The 24,426-nt window shown below is 62.6% G+C and overlaps 2 protein-coding genes across 5 annotated transcripts; both read left to right on the top strand.

Annotated features, from left to right (window-relative positions):
* Positions 1-61: 61 nt before the first annotated feature.
* CASC3 (CASC3 exon junction complex subunit) lies at positions 62-12,295 on the top strand. 4 transcript variants are annotated; one of them, XM_064473476.1, is made up of 14 exons: positions 62-361; positions 1,570-1,597; positions 1,953-1,990; positions 3,747-3,905; positions 3,993-4,144; positions 4,578-4,754; positions 5,002-5,696; positions 7,477-7,541; positions 7,799-7,913; positions 8,524-8,622; positions 9,387-9,601; positions 10,789-10,911; positions 11,073-11,136; positions 11,835-12,295. In XM_064473476.1, exons 1-13 carry the CDS (start codon positions 98-100, stop codon positions 11,106-11,108), a joined length of 2,166 nt encoding a protein of 721 aa, XP_064329546.1. In that variant the 5' UTR covers positions 62-97; the 3' UTR covers positions 11,109-11,136; positions 11,835-12,295. The 4 variants fall into 4 exon arrangements, with proteins under 4 accessions (XP_064329546.1, XP_064329545.1, XP_064329544.1 ...); XM_064473475.1 differs by having other exon boundaries at positions 11,060-11,136; XM_064473474.1 differs by lacking the exon at positions 11,073-11,136.
* Positions 12,296-16,727: 4,432 nt separating this feature from the next.
* Positions 16,728-23,985, top strand: RAPGEFL1 (Rap guanine nucleotide exchange factor like 1). Its single transcript, XM_064473588.1, has 15 exons — positions 16,728-17,296; positions 19,627-19,705; positions 20,164-20,314; positions 20,386-20,483; positions 20,766-20,878; positions 21,041-21,208; positions 21,288-21,385; positions 21,539-21,661; positions 21,754-21,932; positions 22,009-22,099; positions 22,213-22,263; positions 22,517-22,604; positions 22,705-22,769; positions 23,092-23,146; positions 23,421-23,985. Exons 1-15 carry the CDS (start codon positions 16,882-16,884, stop codon positions 23,543-23,545), a joined length of 1,899 nt encoding a protein of 632 aa, XP_064329658.1. The 5' UTR covers positions 16,728-16,881; the 3' UTR covers positions 23,546-23,985.
* The last annotated feature ends 441 nt before the right edge of the window (positions 23,986-24,426 follow it).

Raw genomic sequence — 24,426 nt, 5'->3', positions numbered from 1 at the left:
CCGGGACGGCGGCGGTGCCCGTGCCGCGGGGGCCGCCGGGAGGTGTAGTCCGTCCCGTGGTGCCCCGCGCCGCCGCCCGCCCCCGCGGCTGCCCAAGATGGCGGACCGGCGGCGGCAGCGCGCCTCGCAGGACAGCGAGGACGACTCGGACTCGGCCGCCTCCGACAGCGCCGATTCGGCCGCCAGCGCCGCCCGATCCCGCTCGGGATCCGGCTCCGGCTCCGGTTCGGGATCCGGTTCCCCCCGTCCGTCGCACCGGCCGCCGCGGGGCGCCGCCGGGGCCCTCAGCGCTGGGCCGCGGGGCCGCGGGGCCGAGAGCGCCGCCGGGGGGGCGGCCAAGAGCGCGCCCGAGTCCGAGTGTGTGAGTACGGGGAGGGGGGAAAGGGGACGGGGGTGCTGGGGGGGGGAACTGGGGGAACGTGGGGCGGTTGGGGGGCTCGGAGTGGGGGGGTGGTTGGGAGTTGGTGGGACGGAGGGGTGCGAGGGGGCTGAGGGAGCACCAGGCTGGGTATTTGAGGGGGACTCCCCCCGCCAGGCGCAACATTCGCGGGGGGGCCCACCGGGGGGGAAACCCACACACACACCACGCGCGGGATTTGGGGGACATCCCCCCCCACCCTGCCCCATGTGTGCGGGGCAGAGCTGGGTTCTGCAGCCCCCCAGCACCAGGCAGGGGGGTCCCGGCCCGTGGTCCCGGCAGCGGGTCGCAGGTGGGCAGGTTGGCTGCCCGGTCAGGCCTCTTCCGATCTCGATGAGCTCTGACCAAGCCGTCTTCTAAGTGAGGGCATTAAAAACCTCTTACAGCAAGTTCGTGGTGCTGCTCTCCCCCACCTCTGCGGGGCAGTTCTCCTCCTCTGGCGTGTAACAGCTGGGTGCGATTTTTGTCCTGTTGTGGGTTTATAGCACTGGTTATTTCCAGTTCCTCTCGAATCCCAGCGTATCTTTGCTCAGTTGTTTTGGTGTTTGATCTTATCTCCTTTATGCGTTGGCTGGTTTTATTTTCGATCTGAGGTGATCGTTTTTACTACACGGTTCAATCAGTCTGTTCTTTTACTAGAAACTTGTCTCGATCTCATTCCGCTTCATCCAGCATCTTCTCTCAGGCACGGGATTGTGTTTCTGTCACTGGAGTCTCACAGGTGTCGGCCTGAGCTCGGTCCTGCTCAGCATCTGCTCATTATTCCTGGGCTCCTGCTTTAAGTAATCCTCTTGTCCTTTCCCGAGTTGGCTGTCTGTCTCTCTGTTATCAAGGGAGGGGAGCCTGGCTTGTCTGTCAGTGTGGCTCCTTCCCCTCTGAAGACCCCCAGCAATTCACACAGTTTGTGCTTTTTTTCTTGAGCTGCCTTCCCCCAGCACAGCTTGCTTTAGAAGGACCTTAGAGAAAGGTACTGAGAGCCCTGAATTTGTTTCTTTTTTCCTTGGTCACTGAAGCTGAACTTCCAAGAGCGGATGCAATAGGACTGGGGCCAACTCTTGTTGTAATCGTGTCTGGGATCGTAGGTAGGGCGCCGCAGGGACACGGCTGCTGACCTTCCCCTCCATTAACACACCTTTCCTTTCTCTCTGCAGGAAAGCGAGGATGGCATTGAAGGAGATGGTGAGTAATGACTTTCCTGGGCACTGCAAGTTCGGTCTGCATGCAGAAAGTAAAAACTGGATAAAATGCCTTTTCCAATAGTCCCGCGGTTGTTGTCATCCCAAATGTTACCTTGTAATGGTAGGAAAACACGGGGTGCAGGGACAGCGTGCCCCCAACTCGCCCTTGCTTCCTCCTGCGTGAGCTAGCAATGGTATTCGTCAGGGAAGCTTTGGTGCTGGCCTCTGACTTCCCCTTGGTGGGACTGTGCAGCGCGTGTTTGCCAGCGGTCGCCCGCAGCGCGGCGTGCTGTGCTCGGGGAGAAGCTGTGTCTCTGTCCCCACCCTGACACCAAACTCCTTTTTCTCCCCCGCAGCTGTACTCTCAGATTACGAAAGCGCAGAAGACACTGAGGTAAGAGGAATCTCTGTCCTGGTGCTTAAAGGGTTCTGCTGAACGACTGCATCTTGCATAATTTTAGCACAAAACCCAGTTTGTGTCCTTCATTCTCTTACACTGACCCCGTCGGCAGCGATTGCCTTTGTCTCAAGATCCCAGCTCCTGTGCTTTGCACCAGCTGGGCAGAGACCCGGAGCGAGCTGCGCTGCAGCGTGGTTGTTGTTGCTGCAGAGGAAAGCGGTCTCGCCCAGCCTGAGCCCCCTCACCGGGCAGTTCTCTCACGTACAGGCCACGGCGCTGGGCCGCTGGTGCTGGACCCAGCCCTGTGGAGAAGCTGCCTGCGCGGCTGCGAGGTGGATGTAGGGCCAGTACGTACGGGGGGGAAAAGCCACCTGCTTCCTCAGACGTTGGATACCGGGAGCGGGATTTGTTATGGCCAAGAAGGGTGTGGAAGGAAGTGTAGGGTGCTGGTTGCATTTTAATTAGTTGAAATTAATAACTAAGTGCCGGGTTGGAAGCATCCCAGGCAGCATCCCTGTCTTCTGCATACAGCAGCTGGAGGGGTAATGCGCGATACAAGTGCTGGCAGCTCTGTGCTGGGGCTGTGCTGAGAAAATCCTGCCCCGCGTGCCCTGAGACCCCCTGCCCGTGCCTGGGAGGTGGCCTGGGCAGCAGCCTGGTGCTGTAGCCATCCCTGGATTTTTAGTTCAGAACTGTAAGTTTTAACATCTTGAGGAGGTTTGGCGAAATTCTGGTTTCTAATAATTACAATTAAGGTTTTCTAGTGAAAACCCTTCTCTTGAGACAACTGTTTTGGGGGTCTTGAGGGGGGCAGCAGTTAGAGAAAACACAAAACAACAAGGCAGATGAAATCGAGGCTCATAAGGACTGTGCAGTTGTGAGTTCATCTTTGCCGTTAGTGAGGAAGGAGCACGGCGGGCTGTAGAGGCGGCACGTGGAGGGTAAGGGCCGGCTCCCCGTGTTCACTGTGCAGCAGCCCCTCAAGCCTGGAAACCTGCGCAGAGGCTGCCCGGAGGCTGGTGCACACGGAAGCAGAGCAGCGCTGGTGCGCGCTGGGCTGTTGGAGCAGCGGGGGTATTGCATCACTGACATGCCAGGATGACTCTGTTCCTGTGCCTAAAAATAATGCCACGTCTGGGTTTCCCCAACGTAAACAAAAGGAGCAGTTGATGTGCAAATACACTGTGTTGAAAGAGAAAAATAGAGCAGTCTTTTTGTTAATCACGCAGAGCTATTTTTAGTGTCAGTTCCAGCCTAAGCAAGGATTGCAGGCTCCTGGAGGGTGAAGTGAGGTCACGCTCCTGCGAGCAGAGTGCTCAGAGTGAGTCAGCTGAGTAACTCCAGGGAATTTGGAAACGCGGCGCTGGCTGGATCCGGGCCCTTGGTGTGGGAAGAAAGGGACGGTCTGAGGGCCCTTGTTTGCTGGTCTCCCTGGCTTGCATGAGCCCTTTCCTTTCGGAGCAGTGAGAGGCTGTGCCTTTGGCAGGGAGTTGGTCCCAGCTCTGTTCTAGAAAGCCTGACAGCTGGATCTGATGTCGCTGGTGGAGTGAGGTGTTGGGTTTAGTCTTTACTTGTTCTGTAAAAATACGGGGATAGGAAGTACCTTGAGAGCTAATCCTCTGCTTTGAAAGGGTCAGGTCTCTTAACAGCTGGAACAGGGATCTAACTGCAGATCTGGGGACTTGTGTGGGGAGATTCCTGGGGAACCGGTTGCTAAAGGTGCGTGCTTGAGTAACTGGGGCTCTTTCAGGCAGAGGAAGAGGATTACAGCGAGGAAGAAAGTGCCAAAGTGGAACTGAAACAGGATAGTAATGATTCCTGTGAGTCAGCGGCAAAAGCAGGGAAAGGGGATGAGAAACCTGACCCCAAAGGTGCTGTAACTGGTGAGAGGCAAAGCGGGGATGGGCAGGTAGGTGTTAAACATGCGCTCTCTGGGCCGTGCGGGGCTTCTCGCAGAGGGACTGCTGCAGTGGTAAGAGCTGTCTGGTTTTGACAGGAGAGCACTGAACCTGTTGAGAATAAAGTCGGGAAAAAAGTTCCCAAGCACCTGGACGACGATGAGGACCGGAAGAACCCGGCTTACATCCCGCGCAAAGGGCTCTTCTTTGAGCACGACCTCCGAGGGCAGACGCAGGAGGAGGAGGTCAGGTATGTGAGCATACCCCACGTGTCTGCCTCTCTCTGGGAGGGTGAGGCCAACTCCCAGGCCAGCGTTTGGCAGCACGGCTCCTTGCTTCGGTGTGAAGCACTGGGAAGGCGTCAGCAAGGAGGGTTTGTGCTTCGGTGTCTTGCCAGGACATCTTGGCTGTTTGTTTTGAAGGAGAGGCTGAGGGTATTGCAAAAAAAACCCACACAGAAACCTTCTTGCCAATGAGCTGTGGCCCTTCTTGCTGCTTTTCAGAAGTAGCAGTGGGTAGACCAGCAGCTGCTGGGTGGGAAGGGTGGGAGGAAGAAGAGACGCTCCCTCCTGTGCCCACCCTGCCCTAGGAACACTCCGTCTCTGTGTGTGGGGCTGCTTGAAGCTGCCACATCTCCTTGGCTTTGCAAGAACCTCTTGGTCCTCCCTGTGTAACTGTTTCAGGCCAAAGGGTCGTCAGCGGAAGCTGTGGAAGGACGAGGGCCGGTGGGAGCACGACAAATTCCGGGAGGACGAGCAGGCCCCCAAGACCAGGCAGGAGCTGATCGCGCTCTATGGCTATGACATCAGGTCAGCTCACAACCCCGATGACATCAAGCCGAGGCGGATGCGCAAGCCAAGGTGAGCAGCAAAGTCAAACCAGACCGTGGCTCGTCCCAGAGGGAGACCTCAGCCTTTGTGCCAGGCGCTTCAAATGACAGGTCTGAAGGCCTGAAGGGGGAAAGCCCTGTTGTTGGCTTTGGCCCCAGGGTGGGACGCTGGTCCTGGGAATTCTGCACGCTGCGTACAGGAGAGGGGTTCCCTGGCACAGCAGCACATCTCACCCAGGGGTTTCTTTCCAGTCGTTTGCACTATTTTTCTCCTTCAGGTTTGGGAGTCCTCCTCAGCGAGACCCAAACTGGTCCAACGAGAGGCCAAATAAGCCCCCAAGGCACCAAGGTGCAGACAGCACTTCAGCTCCCCCCCGAACCTTCACCAACAGGAGCTCTGCAGGCACAGGGAGGATGCCCCCACCGAGGAACTACCCAAGGATGGGGGGCTACAAGGAGACCCGTCCAAGCTACCGAGCTTCGGAAGCAAACGTCCAGCATCTGTCTCGTAATGGCGAGCAAGTGAAACAGGAGAGCAACTATCGAGCAAAGCGTGCAGAGCAAACCCCACCAAGAGACAAGTCACCCGAGATGGAAGCGGCACATGTCCACGGCAGCCCGGTGAAGGAGGAGGTTGCTTTGGAAAACCAAGCCACGGCTGCTGATGCTGCACAGCCACCGCCAGACAGACCAATCGAAAAGAAGTCTTATTCCCGGGCAAGAAGGACCAGAATCAAAGCTGGGGATGCAGGGAAGCTGGCAGATGAAGTGCCCGCTTCAGAAGGGCTGACTCCTGTGCCTCCAAAACCTGTGCAAGCCGAGACGTCCCCCCCACCAGCCAAGAGCAGTAACTGGGAGTCACCGGTAGAATCCAGCTTGGATGGACTTGAGCAAGAGATGACCCAAATGAATCTCACTGAGCAGAACTGGACTCCGGGGCAGTCGCAGTTCATACAGCCCCGGGAGCTGAGGGGTAAGTGGGTGCAGCCTGTTGGTTTTTCCACTGCAGCCCCAGCCAAATGCAATTCTGCATTCGCGTACTCGGTCAGAGCTGAATCGGCTCTGCCTTAGTCCAGCCTCAGCGTAGGTGTGTGATGGAAGTGCATGCTGTTAAGAAGGTGCAGTGGAGATGGTTGGAGGGGACAAAACAGAACAGAAAAAGGAGAAATTAAACATTCTGGTGCAGGTTAATTGAATTCAGGCCGGGAAGGATATAAAACTAGGTCCTTTCCCTCTCTCTGCCTTGTTTTGTGTTGAGAATGGGGAAGGTTCAGTGAAGCCAAAGGCCCGTGTGTGGAACAGGCAGCAGGGACTTCCTGCAGCGTGAATCACGGTGAGAGCAGCTGCTGCAGCAGGGATCAGAGTTCAGCAGATAAGGAGTGTTGTGCTCGCTTGGCAGGTGAGGGTAAGGAATAATGAGGCTCCTGTAATGTCCTGCTCAGGAACAGGAGAGAACTTTCCTCTGTTTATCAGCTTGTTTCCTGGCGTTGAGATTTGGTTGCCACTAGCTAACACCTGACTCGGATTGGCAAATGCATTTGTGCCTGGTAGGAGGAAGCTGCTCTGTTGGCAGCAGCAGGCAGGGGGGCTGAGGGAGGGATATGTGGCAGAGTTACCCCCGTGTGAGTTCTAGTTGAGCGTCCATGCGAGAGGTCATTCAGGTATAATTATCTCTTTGCAGAATTAGAGACTTTTCTGGGGAGCGTTAGAGTCCTTCCCGAGGGAAATAAAACTGGAGCAAGTTGAAGAAAGCAACTTGCTGCTTTCATAAGCATCTCCTGAGGTTTAGGTCATGAAACCATAAGTCATCTTGCACTGATGTGACCGGTAAAATCTTTGTGTGAACAGACCCGTGGTCTCGACCGTGGATGTGAGTAGACGGACTTTAAACATGCCAGTAGAATGAGAGTTCAAAAGTGCTGTGATTTGCAGCTGAGATTATGTACTTTTAATGCTTAAAAATAAAGCATTTTAACAAATTTACCATGAGGCAGCTCTAGTCTGCAGGTAGGAGACCACTTTCTGCCTGCAGGAAGGACGTATTACTCTACTGTCGCTTTGTTTCTTCCCAGCAGAGAAGGTGGGAGTTAATTCTGGGAGACATTTGGCTAGATGAGCCATCATCGGGCCATTCTGTCTGTGCACCGTGTATGCCTGTGCGTACATTTGCAATGTCAGTGATCTGTGGGCACTTTTCAGGTTTGTTTTGTCCACTCCTGCTCCCCTGGAATCGCCTGTGATCAGTTTGGCGTTGTGGTTTTAAATGTGCGCCGTAACTTTGTTGTTCGAATTAAAAGGAGCCCACGATAAAAGTGGTTACGCCCTGTAGAGAGTTTGAACTGCAGCTTAGCCGGTCCCACGTGGATCCTTGTTTCTATTCTGATGAGGTCCTTGTCGCCGCAGGACCAGAGCTTAGATCAGGACCTGGATTTCAAGCTGAGAATTATTATTTCTCTTTTTTTAAAGAAGATTTAAAAGGTGTTGAGCAGCGTAGATGACTGTACAGTGGCACAACAGCTTCTAATTTCTACTGAAATATTTAAAATTGTCACCTAAGAGATGAAATTGTTAGAAGAGGTTTCCCGTCATGAAAGCAAGAGCTGTGCCTCTTTGTAGTGCAACAACATCCCCAGGCTGCCGGCGCTCATACGGCCAGCGATGACAGGCGCCTCCTGGCAGCCCCCTCGGCGGGTGAGGTGGCTCTTTACTGGGATCAAATGCAAACCATAATGACCAGTTTGTTTCTTCCTCAGGTATTCCAAACCATATGCACGTGGGAACTGGGCCACCGCCTCAGTTTAACAGGATGGAGGAAATGGTAAAGCTTGTTGCATGGAGTGTGACTCTTGCTTTTGGAAGCGCGGAAGCCCGGCATTTATTTGTTTCTGGGTTGTAGTAATTAGAGGCTGCCTGTGACGCCGCGGCCTTTCCCTTTTGTGAGTGTTCGTGGTTCTTAGGGTGTGACGCAGCTGGAGGTTTGCAGGGGCTGGTGGGGAGCGGGTCGGTGCTCCCTTGCTGGAGGGAGGGCTCCTGCTCCACACGCTGACCCTCACCGATGCCTCTGGACTCTTTCAGGCGGTGCAGGGGGGCCGCGTGAAGCGCTACTCGTCGCAGCGGCAGAGACCACCGGTGCCGGAGCCTGCCCCCCCCATGCACATCAGCATCATGGAAGGGCACTACTACGACCCACGTGAGTGTTTCCCTCCTGCTCCTGAGGTTCCGTGTGTGCTCAGACCTGAGCAGCTGGAGCAGGAGTCCCCCTACTCCTGTTAGGGTCGGGCAGATCAGGGGCTTTGTCTTCCCTTTCCTTTGTTAATAGCGTCACTGCATCATCTCGTATGAAAAGCTGCTCTGAGCCTCCCTGGTTGGTGTTTAAACCCACATAAATACAACCAGCGTTACCGCCTCCCTCCCTGTGCGCAGGCTCTCTAGGACACTGCTTTTCTTCACGAGAACTAGGATTTAAAATTAACTTGAAATCAGAGCAACGTCTTTGACATTTAAGAGCGGGGAGAATTACAGAACAAGACCGAGGACAGATTGGGAATTTACTCCAGCATTTACAGTGTTGGAGAAGAAATTCCCTGAGTATTCTCCTGCTTTGTAAAGGGGGTAGGAGGCTTTTCTGTTGCGAGTACGTAGCATCTGTGAGCCTGGTAGACTGCGTGTGCCGATGGGAATGTAGCTTGCAGCACTGCATTCAAGTGCCGTAACGGTAGCTGGCTGGGGTGTGTGTGTGACTTGCTGCAATAGAATAAAATCCAGTGGAGCTTTTCCTTACCGACTGTTGTGTGTTGCAGTACAATTCCAGGGACCAATCTACACCCACAGTGAGAACCCAGCCCCGCTGCCGCCCCAAGGGATGATCGTACAGCCAGAAATGCACCTCCCTCATCCAGGTGATGATCCAGCTCCCCAGCGGGGCACCAGGCAGCTGGTACTGACGTTGCGGTTGTGCCCTGGGGCAGCTCAGCCTGTGCTGGGGAGCAGATAATTCTGGATTTGCACAGCCTTTGTCGCTGGGGGAATCCATCTTCCCTGTTTCTACAACATGGAAGAGACCCGCTTCCCTCATGCCGTGAGGCTGGATCAATATACATTTTAAGAAAAGAAAAACAGACATTTCTGGCCCTTCCAGCCAGTGCAGGACCGCGGTGATGCGAATGTTTTGGCAGCCTCCAGCTGGATGTCTGCAGGTTCTGTGCAGACCCTCCTGGCTGAGTCGCTTCCCCTTCAGTGGGGTGCTGTCTCTGCCAGCTGTTGTGCTAGGCTGGTTCTTCAGTCCCTGCTGCTTGTAGATCACAAAAGCAGAAATGAGAACTGTTGAATTGGCATGTTCTCTCTTTTGCCCGCAAAAAACTGTTTCCTGAAGTGGATGTGCTGACCAGGGCCTTGTCTGGTTCCGGTGACTCGGGATCCTGGCATCGGGGAGGGGTCTGTGCTCCGCTGTGCTGAGAAGCGCTTCCCTTTTTCCCTCCCCGGTGCAGGAGCTGAGATCTCATGGCTGCAGGAAAGGCCTTTGAGCAAAGTGCTTCTCCTTCCTGCTGCAGCGGGGAAGGCGCAGCCATGCTGACCTGCTGGCATTGCAGCAGCTCCAGCCCTCTGCGGGACGCGCTGGCTTTACACGTGGCGTCACGTTCACCTTATTTTTATCACTTCCCAGGTTTACATCCCCACCAGACGCCAGCCCCCATGGCAAACCCTGGGCTGTACCCCCCGCCAGTCTCCATGCCGCCGGGCCAGCCCCCGCCGCAGCAGCTGCTTGCACCGACTTACTTCTCCCCTCCTGGAGTCATGAATTTTGGGAATCCTGGCTACCCCTACCCCCCAGGAGCACTACCCCCTCCGCCCCCTCCTCATCTCTATTCCAACACGCAGGTAAGCCAGCTGCGCCGCGCGTCTCCTTCCTGAGCAGGAGCCGTTGAGAGCAGATGGGGTCCTGTGGCATCTGGGTACATCCTCTGAGGCTTCCTGGGAGAGGATGTGGAGCAGCTGGGCTGCTCCATGGTGGGAGCGTGTTGCCTGTCATCCCTCTCTCTGCTTGGGATGGGTAGCTGAAAAAGACTACTCCTGTGTCTGCTCTGCCGCTACCCTGGATTTTAGGTTTAGTGGATGAAATGCCTGTACTGGTGGATCTCAGAATCTAGGTGTTCCCCTGCAGAACGGGGGAACAGCCCACCAGGCGCCTGTGAAGCACTATGCCCCCTCCCGGTCCATGCGAAGCCAAGGACACCTTGAAAATTGCTTTGGCAGTCCTTCCTGTTTGAGATGGAGGCTGGAAACTGGCTGCTGCTGTTCTTCGGCACCAGCCGGGAAGGCCCTTGGTGCGACCAGCACAGGGCTGGCTTTTCCTGCTCGATGTCCGACCTCTGAGTCCCGCAGTAGCTGCTGGGCAGCGAGGAGGCAAATCTCTGTGGGCATCGTGATGACGAACCCGCCGCTCCCCGTGGCTGCCGTGCGAGCGGCACACGGCTGACACGCAGTGGCAGGCCAGAGATGTGCACACTCCCCGAGCCCTGCAACCTCCCTGACCTTCCCTGCTGCCCTGGGCTGATCCCAGCTGCCCTGGCAGGGAATCAGCCCACTTTTGGGGCAGATCCCGAGCCCGCAGGCAGCTGGAGGCAATCTCGGTGTGAAGGGGAACTGTTACCTGCCTAGTCTGCCGCTGTTGCAAAGCACAGGCGTTATATGGCAGTTGGGAAACTCTGCAGGGCAGAGGAAACCCATCTGCCACAAACTTCACTCCGGCGTGGCTGCAGGTTGCTGCAGCCTGTGCCTGCCCACCCTGCCGAGAGCGGGGAGGCCCTGGTCAGGGGCAGGGGTGGGCGAGGGTCCTCTGGGAGTTGTAAGTGCTGCTGTTCTTCATAGCCTTGGGGAGCGCAGCACAAATGAACCCCCATCTCCTTGTGGCTACTCCCCTTTGGTGCTAGGTGGTGGCACCTTTTCACAGCCCGGTTGCATGCTGTGAAGGCTGTCTGAGACACGTGGTGCTCTCGCAGGGGATGCAGCTTTCCACGCCCCCCACAGCGAAAAGCGCTGACCCTTCTGCTCTCTGGGGAATGCAGGCCCAGTCCCAGGTGTACGGAGGGGTCACGTACTACAACACTGTCCAGCAGCAAGTGCAGCCCAAGCCTTCTCCACCTCGAAGGACGTCCCAGCCTGTGACTATCAAGCCACCGCCTCCTGAGGTACCGTCCCCTCGGCGTGAGTGTGCGCGTGTGTGATGCTGTACCGTTGGGGCGTGCGCCATGCTGCGGTCTCCCTCTCCCATCCAAGAAATATGTTGTTGCCAGGAAATCTTAAACTGTCTAATCTTTGACATGTCCCAAACCTCAGCTTCTCGTTGCAGGTGGTAAGCAGGGCTCCAGTTAATTTGAGTTTCTAAATACTTTAAAACTAAACCCACGTAAAAAGTAAGTCCAAAGTTGACTCTTGCTTTGTTTTTTTTATTTGCTCAGGGTAGAAAACAGAACACTAGAAAGAGAGAAAAATCCAGTCCTAAGCTAGGAGGGAATGACTTTGGAAGAATAAATGTTGAGACCTTAGCAGTATGTAACTCAGGCAGCAGGCTTAAAGGCTTTCCAGATAGGAGAGCCATTTCTCTGCGCTGGGAACGGTTTTCTCGCTCCAGTGCTGTGAGCTGTGCGTGTGTGTGCACGCCAGACTGCCACGTGTGTGTTTAGTTTCCTTTTTTAATACCTCGCTTAGCGTATGGGAGCTGAGCAAGCCTGAATCACGGCAAGCCCAGGCCCGGGCAGGCATGTGCCGGTTGTTTCCCTGTACGCGGGGAGGCGGCGTGCAGCATGTTAGAGGGCTGGGAAACATGCAGCGTTTGTAAATCCACTGTGAGCTCATCTGATCGAGGTGCCCTTTGAAAGGCCTCATGATGGAAAAACATTTAACCAGGAGGAGAGCTTGGCTGAAGGGAGCTGCTCGTGCCCAGAGCGGGCACGGAGGAAGCCGGTGGCGCGGGTGGGCGGTGGGCGCCTTGTGGCACCCAGGCGTGGAGGGTGTTTGCTCGCAGGACCCTGGTGATCAGAGCTGCAGCCCCCATGCGGCGTTTGTGCTGGGGCAGCCTAAGCCTCTGCTTCTCTTTCCTCTTCCAAACCAGGACAGCAAAGGTGAAAAGTCAAAGGAGAGGAGCAACACGTAGGGATGCGGCCACGGGGATCCCAACGCCAGACTCGGCACCTCGGCAAGGAGGAAGCTCCTTCTTGGGAAAGGCTCCTTCCCTGGGCGTAGGTGAGGCAGCGGGATGAAATCAGCTGCACCGTCTTGTGCTCAGGGCCAGGCACCTTCCCTCTCTGGTTTTACTGGTGCCCTCCCAAAAACCATCTCGCAGCTGCTGATCTGCCCTCCTTCCCCCTCCCTCCCTGGGGCGCAGAGGTCACCGAAGAATCAACCCCCGGAGTCGGCCCTTGGCCACAAGTTCTCGCAACTTCTCTCTTTTACTAAACGTCTGCCCTTTTCCCTCTCTGTGATGTTAAACTCCACTGGCTTGATTGTGATCTCTGTTTTTATTTAAGAAATGAACCAGCTCCCTCAGTAAAGCTGATTTGTTTCTTTTGGGTATTCTGAATTTGTTTGTCTGGCTAACCGGAGCGTAACATCCCCTTGCCCCCCATGGCGACAGCCAATAAGTTAATTCTTCATTTCAATTCTCTTTTTAAATTAGCAAGTTTATTTCTGCCGTTGTTTAAGCATAGGAAGGGCAGCTGAGCGATAGGAGTCAGTCAGGAACGCACTGGCTGTGCAGTCACCACTTAATTTAGAAGCTCCTCCCGTTTCTTTTTCCGAACAAGCCCTGTTGGTAACTTGTGTTTCTGTGCGTGTGCAAGCGCTCAGCTCGCATCTGCTGGGAGTCTGTGCGTGCGAGCATGGGGCGACCGACCCCCTTCCCCGCTGCCACGAGCGCACCTTGCAGAGCAGGGGGGAGATTTCCACCCGCCTCCTGCGCCTCTGCCAAATCGGCAGAGAGGGAGGTTTATGAGCGTCCAGGCACCTTGACGCTGCCAGAACAGCCCTGCCAGCAGACAAACCAGCTAGACGGGGCAAGCAGAGGGAGCAACTTGCTCCTAGCGCTTGGGTGTTGCTGCTGTGGAAGTGGAAGGGGGTGTTGTAACCCGCCCCGGTGCACCCAGCCTGGGCTCCCATCCCCAGGAGGAAGCGCCTCAGCCCTGCGTCTGCCACCCCATAAACCAGCCTTCTCCCCGGGGACCTCGGCAGCCTCGTTTCCCCCGTTAGCATTCGGAGGCCGATCTGCCGGGGCGACTGGCACCGCAGGGCTGAATGTGCCGAGCCGGGCCCGGCTGGCTCGCCCGCGCCGCAGCGCTGTGCCGCCTCTCTGCACCACGCATCCCGCCGGCACCGCAGCGGCTCCGGCTCCCGGCCGCGCTCGGGCTTGGCCGTGTCCTCGCAACCGTTTGCAAATTGCGTTAGGAAAGTTGGCAGGGCCGGCTGCCGATCCCTGCCGCTCGCCCCGAGCACGTGCTGGGGCAGCGTGGGGAAGTGCCAGCTGCTGGCGCAGGCCGCGCGGCGAGAGGGGGAGCGTCGCCGCTCCAAGCAAGCGGCATCTTGGCCTCCGAGTCCCCATCTGTGGCGAGGGAGGGGTGCCCAGCAGCCCACCTGCCCGCTCTCTGGTTGAGGTCTTCCCATGCATGCCCGGCTCTCCAGCAGAAATACCTTCTTTGTTTGTTATTTGTCACTCGATGACCTTTTGTACCTGATTTCAGATGTCAAAGCGACATTTTAAAAGCAGAAATCCCTAATGTTTTAAATGTAACTGTTTCTCTGCCTTAAGGCTGAAATGTATCGTTAACATATCGGTCGCGTGACTGAAGTCCTGGACCTTACAAACACTGTGATGGATTTTTGGTTATGTTTATTCGGATTCCTGTCCCTTAGGAGCGCACGTTTGTAACCAGCATTGTATCGGCACGCAGATGAGAATACGTTTTAGAAAGCAGCCAGCTCTCTGTCTCTCTTTCCTTGGGTTGAGACCTGCAGGGACAGCATGCGTTTCCCCCAGGACCACCGGCATCCCTTCCGCCGCGCACGCCGGGAGCTGCTCTCCCTTTTCCAGGAGCTCCTCGTGGGACTGGAAGAGCGGCTCCTCTGCAGCCGGCGCCAGCCGCCCTCGCCCCCGCGTCCCCGGGGAGCAGCTGCAGCCCGTCCCCAAGCCCGGCTCTGCCCCGGCGGCGGGGCTCGGTGTGGAAGCGAGCCCCCTCCTCTCCCTGCAGCCTCGCTCGCTGGCTCGGGGTGGGGGAAAGGAACAACTGGTGTGTAGGTGGTGTGGGAGCTGCCGCCCGCGCGCTTCTGCGCCGCGCTGCCTCCCTCCGCCTCGGCGCCACCGCCACAGCCTCCCCCTGGCCCGCGGCCCAGCTTCCCACGGCAAACGGGTGGGTGGGTGACACGCACCCTGCTCCTGCACCCTCCTGATCACAGGGGGGTACCAAGGGAGCACCGTGGTGGGGTTCTGCTCTCCTGCAGCCGGCCCTGGGCTGCCCGGGGCTTGCCTGGGGAGGGGGAAGGATGTGGCAGGTGCCAACGCCGTGGCATGAGGGTGGCTGGGGAGGGCAGGGGGACCTCAGCTCCCCCTTTGCGTCCTGTCCCAGCCCCTTTCCTCTGCTCCCTGCAGCTCTTCCCAGCTCCTGCCCTTGCTGCCAGCGGCGGGGTCGGGGTCCCAGAGCCCAGCCAGCAGCAGAGGCAGGAGCCCTCGATCTCCTGCCCCCACCGCTGTGCTGCCCCTTCCCTCACCAGCACCTCTGCCTCAGTTTCCCTCCCTGGCAGAGGGCTCAGGGCTGAGCCTGGTCCAGGGGCCAGCCTGCACCATCGCAGGGACTGCATGGAGAAACTGCCGGGTGAGAAGCCCCTGGACTAGGCGCTCTCCCCTTCCCCAAATGCTGAGGTCCCCTTTCCCAGCACTGCAGCCGGGAAGTGGGTTAAGGCGCTGGCTCAGGGAGGGATTTTTCCCTCGGTGTAATTTTTCCCTCCTACACAAGGTCTGTTTTGAGCAGTGCCTGGAGGCTTCGCACCCCCCGCTTGGCTGCCGGGGCGGGGGAACGCAACGCGGCTGCAAATGGAGGCGCAGGCTTTGGGAGGGAAGCGCCTGCTCCAGATCCCAGCTCGTTAGGAGAAATAACAGCAAATTAATTAAGCTAATAGCTCGCTCTGCGCCAGCAGTGTCCCCGTCCGTGCTGAGCCGGGGGAGAGGAGCTGGGCCGAGACGATGGGCCCGGATCTGGGGCATGTTTCCCAGGGGAGAGCGCGGCCGTTGGCACTGCACGATGCTCCAGGTGTCTCCTGCCCACGTTGCCCGGCCGCAGCCCCACTGCCGCCTGCTCCTCCTGCCTTTCCATGCCTCAGTTTCCCCTCCTGCCTCCCCCAGCCTCTGCCGCCAGGAGCAGCCCCTCTCCATGCAGGCACAGCCCGGCCAGCGGGCACCACTCACGCCCGGGGCTGGGCACCCTCGTCTGGCCCCCACGGGCAGAGGGGACAGAGCAGCTTGGCCGGGTGGGTGTGTTTTGGGGTCTCAGGTGGGATGGGGGGGGGGGCCTAGCGGGGCAGGTGGAGGTGCCATGGGGCAAAGGAGGGCCGTGCTGGCTGTGCCGTGCCGTGCCGTGCCATGGCACCGGTGCCCCGTGCAGCCGGGGATGGGGATGTGGGGACATGTTTTGCTGCTTTCCCGCGGCCACACGGATGGAGTTGCCAAGCAACTGCTGGGTGGAGGCGAAGCGGGAACGAAGTGCGAACAAAGCGGGAGCTGCCGGGACCCACGTCCCTCCATCCCTCCCCAAACACCCCGGCTCTGCCTGCAGGGGCTACGGGGTCACCCGCCATGTCCCCCCAGCTGTTACCACTGTCCCACCCTGTCACAGGGCAGCAGGTTTGTAGGGAGTGAACCCCGGAGAACGGCAATTGTGGGGGTACACGGGAGCTGTCACCCCGTTGCTGTCACCACCGTTGCCGTGCCCGGAGGGGTGCAGAGTGGGTCCTGGCCCCGGTGCACCCCCCAGCTGCTTGTGGCGGGCTGGGGGCTTCAGGGCCCGTGCAGGATGGGTGCTTGGCACCCAGCGGGCAGGGGGCATGGCAGCTCTGCCCCGGGCGGGTGCCACGTCCCACCCTGCCCTGCCCCGGCACCTGCCCCAGCTTGCCAGCCCGGCAGGGCCTGTTCCCGGCCTGGCAGGCAGCGCGGGGGGCAGGCAGCTGCCCCGACCTGCCCGGCCCTGCCCGCAGGGCGGCCCCAGCCCCAGGGGGTGCCCGCGCCAGGGTGGGGGATCCTGCACCCACCCCCAGCCTGTTCCCACGCTGCGACGGGGTGCGGAGAGCTGGGCTGGGTGGGCCGTGGGTGGGTCACCCCACACCTGAGCATGTTCCCCCCGTGGAGGGGACACCGAGGAGGGGCACCATGGCGGGGACAGTCCCGTGTGCCCCAAGGCTGCCGGGGCGCTGGGCTGGATGGGGGAGCCACGTGGGTGTGCCAGGGGACAGGGCGTCGGGGCGTGCCAGGGGTGTGACATGGGTGTGACGCAGGTGTGAGACAGCACGTGGCACGGGGTGTGCGACTGTGTCCCTCTGTCGGGGTGTGCAATGGTGCCGCTGGTGTGACGGCGGGGTGGGTGACGGGGTGTGGGCTGCACCCCTTCTCCACCAGGCCGTTCGTTGGGGGGGTGCGGGGGCCCTGCCAATGTGTCCCCTGTGCGTGACCGATCGCGTGTGGCCGCGTCCCCAGTGTGACAGTGCCGCGGAGGGGGGGGTGTGCACCGCATCACCTGTGCGGGGCTGCTGGGGGGGGTGGTCGCTGGGGGGACGACACCGTGTCCCGGTGTGTGACCGTCACACCGGCTGCGTCCCCGGTGTCACCGCATCCCTGAAATGGGTTCGCCCCCCGCCGCCCCCCGGTGCCGTTCCCGGTGCGGCGGCGGGCGGGGGCGGGCAGGTGCCGGCGGCGGGGCCGGGGGCGGCGGCGGGGCGGGGCCGGGGGCGGCGGGGCGGGCGCTGGCGGCGGCTCCGCGGGGCGCAGCAGGCGCGGGGCGGGCGGGGAGCGGCGCCGGGGCCCGAGCCCGACCGGAGCCGAGCGGAGCCGCCCCGCCGCCGCCGCCGCCGCCGCCGCCCATGGCCCCCTGAGCCGCCGCCGCCGCCGCCGCGCCCGGGCGGCCATGAAGCCGCTGGAGAAGTTGCTGAAGAAGCCGGGCTCGCACCTGCCCGCCCGCCCCGCCGCCGCCCCGGGAACGGCACCGGGACACGGATCGGGACCGGGACCGCGGCGGCAGAGCCTGTCGCGCCCTCCCACCTCCCCCGAGGAGCCGGCGGGGCCGGCGGGGCCGCAACCGGGGGGCGAGGGCCGGTGGCTGGAGCTGCGGCCGCCCGAGGCGCCGCTCCGCTCCCCCGAGGAGGCGTCCCCGGGCGGCGACCGGGAGCGGGAGCCCCCGAGCCCCGAGCCCCCGCCCGCCGCCCGCTGCTGCTGCGGCTGCGGCTGCGCCCCCGCCGCGCCCGCGCCCCCCGAGCGGCTCCTGGCCGCGCTCCTGGAGCGGCTGCCGGCGGGCGGCGCGCACGGCCGGGGCTGCGGAGCAGGTACGGGGGGTCGGGGCTGGCGGGGCCGCCGCTGCGGGACCCCTGGGAGGGCGGCCGGGGGGCGATGGAGGGGCTGCGGGCACCGGCGGGAGGGGCTGCGGGGCTGCCCGGTGCGGGGAGCGCGGCTGGGGCGCTGCGGTGGGGGGGGGTGATGCCGCAGCGGGGGCGCGGGGGTGTCTGATGCACCTACCCGGCCGCTGTCCTGGGAGATGCCGACGTGGGGGTCGCCGACGTGGGGGACGCCGGGGTAGGGGACGCCGGGTGCCCGGCGAGGCCGGTGGCACCGCACAGGGTGCCCGGTTGGGGTGACAAGGTCAGGCTGGGTCCCCGCCGGCCTGGGGTGCCCGTGGCGGTGGGGTGGGCAGGGGCGTTGCGGGTGGGCAGGGGTCCCGCAGGGCATCGCTGCCGGCCCGGCGCTGCGGCGGAGGGGCTGGGCAGGGGGATGGTGGGTGCGGGGGCTCAGTGGGGCAGCGAGCTTGGCGGCAGCACCAGGCCTGGCGGAGGCCAAGGTTGACCGGGCACCGGCTTCTGCCACACCACGCAGGGCCATCAGCCTCCCGGTTAATCTTTAACATTTTCCCGGTGCTAAAATTAGCCCCGACGGGAGCCGCAGTGGGGGTGGGGGCCGAGCGGACACCCCTTCCCTCCGGCACAGGCTTCCCGGTGCCCGCAATGCCATCCCGCCATGGCTCCCCATGCCAAGGCGCCGGGGTGGGTTTGGGTGCACGGAGCTGGGCGGGAGCCAGGCTGGGCGCAGGCGGGCTGGGAGCGCTCCCGCGCCGTGGGGATCCCTGCTCCGGCCGACCTCGCTCGGCTGCTGGGGTGTGGGGCCGGGTGGCACCTGGGGGACAGTGGGGCACCCCAGCCTGCCACCAGCCCCACGCTTCAGGGATGCCCGGGGCGGGGTGCGGCTCACTGACATAAGGGAGCCTTTTGGGTAGGAGCAAGATGGGACTGGCAGCACCAGGCCCTGCCTGCACCAACACGCTGCCAGGCCCAGCCCTGCAGTGCTGGGTCTGGCAGGGAGCAGGGGGAGGGGGGCAGGAGCTGGCGTGGGGGTCCGAGGGCTCTCCCAGTGCAGGAAACCTGTCCCTGTGGCTCTGGGGGATGGTGTGGGTGCTGCAGAGGGATGGGGAAACTGAGGCAGGGCTGGAGAGTACTGCAGCTTGCAGGGATGGGGGTGGTGTTGGTGTTTGAGACTCCTTCTGCCCCCCAGGCAGAGCTCCGGATGGGGCTGCACCCATGGCAGGGGGGTTGAGGGCCGTATGCCTGCCCTGGGGGCACCCCCCATACTGACGGTGGCCCTGCCCATCCTGACACAGGTGCAGGATGCTGGATGTGTGGCACCAGCCCTGCAGTGCTGGGAGGGCTGGGCTGGGGGGGCCCATGGGTCCAGCCTGTGCCCCAGACTGCCATGTCCTGCTTTCAGTGACAGCTCTTCTCCCACAAGTGCTGTGCCCCGGCACAGCGGTGCCGGGGGAGCCTCAGCCCTGGCTCTGCACAGATCCATGACTAAGTTAATGGGCCGGGGCCTGGGGGGGGAAACAACACACAGCACAACCCTTCCTGCAGGGACAGGTCCTGTGGGCCCCTTTGGGGGCACCAGGGTCCCTGGCCCAGCCACAGCATCCCTGGGGCAAACAAGCACAGCCCCCTGGGCACCCATCCGGCCAGGGACCCACTCAGGGCCCAGGATCGAGGGTTGCTCCGAGGCTGGGTGAGGGAGCGGTGCCTCGTCCAAAGGTTGCAGCGGCGGCGGCTGGGTGCTGGCGCTGACGGGCCCCGCCGCCGGTCTTGGCCCCTTGGCTCCCCTGGCCGTGCCCAAACACCCTCGCCAGGGCTGGTGCCGCCTGTGCCGGCCTGGAGAGCCCGACTGCAGGCACAAGCTCGCCCAGCCCCGGTGCAGCGTGCCCTGCGTGCGGCTGCCCAAGCAGTTGCTGCTGCCACTGGCCCTCGCTGCCTGCCTCAGTGTCCCCATCACCCTGGGCCGTGTCCCACTTTGGCCATAGCTGGGCTCCCGCTGGGGCCTCGGGTGTGCCGGGGTGTCGTGGCTCAGGTCCTGCCCTGCCGGCGCCTCTGCCCCCGCGCCGCTCTCCTCCCGGGACCTGGTTGCCCCGCGGGGCTGGGAGCGGGTCCATGAGTCAGCGTCGGGTGCGGGGGGGGGGCTCTCTGTGGGGCTCAGCGTGGGGTTCAGCATCTCCTGGTGTTGCCCTGGGAATTAGCATTGCTCCCCTCGGTCGCCCGCCCTGCCGGGTGTGGGGCTTCTGGGGGGGGTTGGTGAGGGGGCTGTGTGGGATGGGGTGCCCACGCCTGCCCCCCGTCTCCCCCAGACTCACTGTTGGATGATATTGTGCTCACACACTCGCTCTTCCTGCCCACCGAGCGCTTCCTGCAGCAGCTGCACCAGCAATATCCTTGGGGGGGCATGAGGGGGCATGGGGGGCAGCGGGCGGGTGTGGGGAGGGCGTTGGGGTGCCATGAGGTTGGGCATGAGGGTCCAATGAGGAGGGGTCCGAGGTGGGGCATGAGGAAGGCACCCGGGTGCAACAACGGTGGGCACAAGTGTGCCGTGAAGGTGGCAGGAGGGTGGGCACAAGGCTGCAATGGGGAAGGGTCCGAGGTTGGGCACTAGAGTGCCATGAGGGTGGCACAAGGGTGGGCATGGTACTGCGAGGAGGAGGGCGTGGGGAGGGCAGCAGGGTGCTGTCAGGGTGGGCGTGTGGGTGCTGTGAGGAGGGCAGGGGTGTGGGCAGTGGGGTGCCGCTGCGGTGGGCGCGAAGGCGCTCACAAGGGGTGCCCGGGGCACAGTGGGTGCCTGTGGGTGGCTGGGGTCCCTCCTTGCCGTGGCGCCTCCTTGACGGTGCCACCTTCGTGCTGGCGGCAGGCAGCCCCCCGCCGCGCTGGGAGGAGGGGGCCGGGCTGCAGCGCAAGCGGGCAGTGCTGGCCGTGCTGCTGCATTTCCTCGAGACCTACAAGGGGCTGCTGCAGGAGGAGGAGAGCGCCGGGAAGGTGATCAAGGTGGGTCCCCCCACCGTGACCCCCCCAGCACCCTGCAGCCCCCCACCCTGAGCCCCTCTCGCTCCCCCCAGGAGCTTTACCTGCTCATCATGAAGGACACGTCCCTCTACCATGACCTGGAGGACGAGATCCTCAAGCTGCATCAGCTCGTGGAGACCGTGGAGCTCAAGTGAGCATGGGGACAGGGGTTCCCCAGGGAGGGCAGGGGGTTCCCAGAGGGGATGGGGTGTCCTGGGGGTCAGGGGGTCCCCGGGAGGGACAAGGAGTTGTGGTCCTTGGGGATACCCAGGATCTGGGGGGGTCATTAGCAGCCCTTTGGTAATGAGCAAGGAGCCCGGTGGGGGGCTCTGGCCCCCTGCTCTGGCAGAACACCCCGGCAGGGCTCAGGGTGCAGCACCCAAGGGTGCTGGCCATGCTGGGGCCCCTGTGTGACCCCACGCTGGTGCTGCAGGGTGGCCGACGAGACGCCCCCCCCGAACAAGCAGGTGAAGCCGCTGTTCAGGCACTTCCGCCGCATCGACTCGTGCCTGCAGACACGGGTGGCTTTCCGGGGCTCCGACGAGAGTGAGTGACCGCGACTGGGTGCTGAGGTCCCCCCCCGGCCAGCAGCGGCTGCAAGGGGCCGTGCCTGCCCCGTGCCTCAGTTTCCCCACTCGGTGTTCCAGAGTGGCCTGGGGAGGTGCACGGGGTCCGGCGTGGCCCTGACACCCCCCCTCCTCTCCCCAGTCTTCTGCCGCGTGTACATGCCCGATCACTCGTACGTCACCATCCGCAGCCGCCTCTCGGCCTCGGTGCAGGACATCCTGGCCTCCGTCACCGAGAAGCTGCAGTACTCGGAGGAGCAGAGCACCCGCGAGGACGCCCTCATCCTTGTCACCATGGCCTCGTCCGGAGGTGCCCGCGGGGCCGGGGGCTTGCAGGCAGGGGCAGGGGTCCGGCTGGTGCTGACCCCCTGCCCACACTCTGCCCGCAGAGAAAGCGGTGCTGCAGCCCAGCGAGGAGTGCGTCTTCACCACCCTGGGCATCAACAGCCACCTCTTTGCCTGCACCAGGGACACCTTCGACTCCTTGGTGAGCACCGCACCGGGACCCCTGCCGCCTGCCCAGCCCCGGGGCCGCAGTGACCTCGCAGGCAGAAGAGGGGGGACCCTCCTGCAGGCCCCCCATGCTCTAGCCCCATGCTTCAGCCCCCTCTGAGCATCCCTGGCCCCGTTCCCCTCGCAGGTGCCGCTGCCCGAGGAGATCCAGGTGGTGCCGGGGGACACAGAGATCCATCGCGCGGAGCCGGAGGAGATTGCCAACCACCTCACCGCCTTCCACTGGGAGCTCTTCCGCTGCATCCACGAGGTGAGGGGGGGGTGGCTGGGGGGCTGAGGGGGGTGGCTGTGCCGCGGTGGAGGGGGTGTCCTGAAAATGTGCGTGTTCCCTCTCTTTGGCAGCTGGAGTTCGTGGACTACGTGTTCCACGGGGAGCGGGGCCGGCGGGAGACGGCCAACCTGGAGCTGCTGCTGCAGCGGTGCAGCGAGGTGCAGCACTGGGTGGGCACCGAGCTGCTGCTCTGCGAGTCGCTGGGCAAGCGTGCCCACCTCCTCAAGAAGCTCATCAAGATTGCTGCTATGTGAGTGTGGGGCTGGGGGTGTGCATTGGGTCCCCCGCCTGCCCCCTCACCCTCTCTGATGCCCCCCCCCCCCAAGATGCAAGCAGAACCAGGACATGCTCTCCTTCTACGCCATCATCATCGGGCTCAACAATGCTGCCATCAGCCGCCTGCGCCTCACCTGGGAGGTACGGGGCTGTGGGGTGCCCTGAACCCACCACCCAGGTGTCCCAGACCCCCTCAGGTGCTCCTGGATGCCCCCTCCCAGGTGCTCATGGCCCCTCCTGGGCTTGTCTTGCAGAAACTCCCAGGGAAATTCAAGAACCTGTTTCGGAAGTTTGAGAACCTGACGGTGAGAGGTGCCTGGGCACCCCACGGGTGTTGGGGGAGCCCCCAGGCACCCCATGGGGTATTTGAGGAGCTGGTGGGCAGGGGACGTTCCCACGCCATCCCGGGGTGTCCTTGCCACCCCCCCCGGCCACCAACAATGGCCACAGCCCTGTGCCCACGGTGGCCGGCTTGGTGGGGGGCCCCAGGGCAGGCTGGGCAGGGTGTTGGCACCCATGGGGAGCCCCCCCAGCCCTGACCCCCCGCATCCCTCCCAGGACCCCTGCAGGAACCACAAAACCTACCGGGAGGTGCTGGCCAAGATGAAACCCCCCCTCATCCCCTTTGTGCCCCTCATCCTCAAAGGTGAGGGGGGCATGGGGGCTGCCTGCACCCCACGGTGGGCTGGGGTCCCACTGCCACCCCGTGGGGCCCCCCTCAACCCCTGCTCGCCCCCCCACCCCAGATCTGACTTTCCTGCATGAAGGCAGCAAGACCCTCGTGGATGGGCTGGTCAATGTGGAGAAACTGGTGGGTGCTCCTTGCTGGGGGGCTGCTGGGATGGGGGGACGTGGCTGAGGCAACCCCAGGGTGAGGCTGGAGAAGGGGGAGCCCACCAAGGGGCTGGAGCAGTGGGGTGGGGTCCCCGGGGGTGTAGGGTCCCCAGGGTGCAGAATAGGAACCTGGGGGGGGTGTCCCTGGTGGTGGGGATGCCTCAGGGTGTGCAGCAGGGTCCCGGAGGGGGGACAATCTCCAGGGTCCTGCGGGGCAGGTGGTCCCTGGGGGGGGCCAGGCAGGCTCCCGTGGGACTGGGGGGGGCTGATGGCGGAAGGGGGGCTGCTCTCTGCACCAGCACTGCATCGCAGAGAAAGTGAGGACCATCCGGAAGTACCGGAGCCGCCCGCTCTGTGAGTATGGCGGGGGGCCGGGACCCCCGCAGCCCCGGCCAGGCAGGGGCGAAGGGCCAGGGTTGTGGGAGGGGGCTGGCCCTGTGGGGCGAGGGGGCGGGGGGAGTGCATGGCCCTGAACCCCCCTGGTGCTGGCCCTGCGAGAGAGGGATGTGTCTGGACCTCCATCCCTGCATCCCTGCATCCCCATCCCTCCACCCCCATCCCTGTCCCTGTGTCCCCATCCCGGGGGGGCTCCGTGGTCCTGCCCCCCCCGGCACTGACCCCCCCCCAGGCCTGGAGCTGGAGGCCTCCCCCAGCCAGCTGCAGACCAAGGCCTACGTGCGGCAGCTGCGGGTCATCGACAACCAGAACCTGCTCTTCGAGCTCTCCTACAAGCTGGAGCCCGGCAGCCAGTGAGGGCCGGGGGGGGTCCCCCGCCCCGGGGACCCCCCACCCTGCCCGGGGGGGCCCGGCTGCCCCCCAGCACTGACGCACTTTGGCCAGGGACCCCGGCATCGCGCGGGGTGGGGGGGCGCAGCTGGGTGCTGCCCCCCGCCCTTGGCATGGGGGGGGGTGTGGGTAAGGGAGAGGGGAGCAGCGGGTTTGGGGACCTCGGGCGCACCCCCCTCCCCCCCCTTCCCACTGCCCGCCCCCCGCCCCTTCCCCTGCCTGGGGAGCAGGGACCCCCGGGGGGGCTGTATCCCCACCCCGCCCCCTGGCCCCCCCCGGGGTGCCCTACTGGCCCCCACTCTATTTTTGTACGTGCCCCCCCGCCCGCCCCAGACATGTATATTTTGTACCGAACCGCCGTCCGGAATTGTACATTTATTTTTTAATAAAAAAGGAGGAGAAAAGGAGAGGGGGAAAAAAAAACCGCCGGGGGGGGGGGGGGTGCACGGAGCCGCAATAAAAGGCTGCGTCCTGGCGCCCGTCTGCTGATGTCATGCTGACGAGTGAGGTCATAGCCGTGCTGCCGGGTGAGGTCATGCGGGGGGCGGTGGGTCACGGGCGCTGCCCCTCCCCGGGCGCTCCATTACCGAAACCGGGGCCACCTCGACCCTCTCAAGATGGCGGCAACAGGGAGCCACGCCCCGTGACCTTCCCATCATGGCGGGCGCGAGTGTTCCGTCCGACCTCCTCAATGTGGCGGGCGGGCGGAGCTGGTTGGCAGTAGCTGGGCTCGGCCCCGGGCGGAGGATCCCGGTTCGGCGTGGGGATCCCTCCCCGGCGGTGCCGCGCTCCCCTCGCCCCTCTGGACAGCCGCGGAGCCAGGCGCTCCCGCCGCGAGGGTGACCTTC

This window comes from Phalacrocorax carbo, chromosome 25, assembly GCF_963921805.1.
Source record: "Phalacrocorax carbo chromosome 25, bPhaCar2.1, whole genome shotgun sequence".
In the NCBI taxonomy this organism is placed as follows: Eukaryota; Metazoa; Chordata; class Aves; order Suliformes; family Phalacrocoracidae; genus Phalacrocorax; species Phalacrocorax carbo.
Note: the sequence above shows the minus strand (reverse complement) of the source record. Positions and strands in the feature narration are given on the sequence as shown.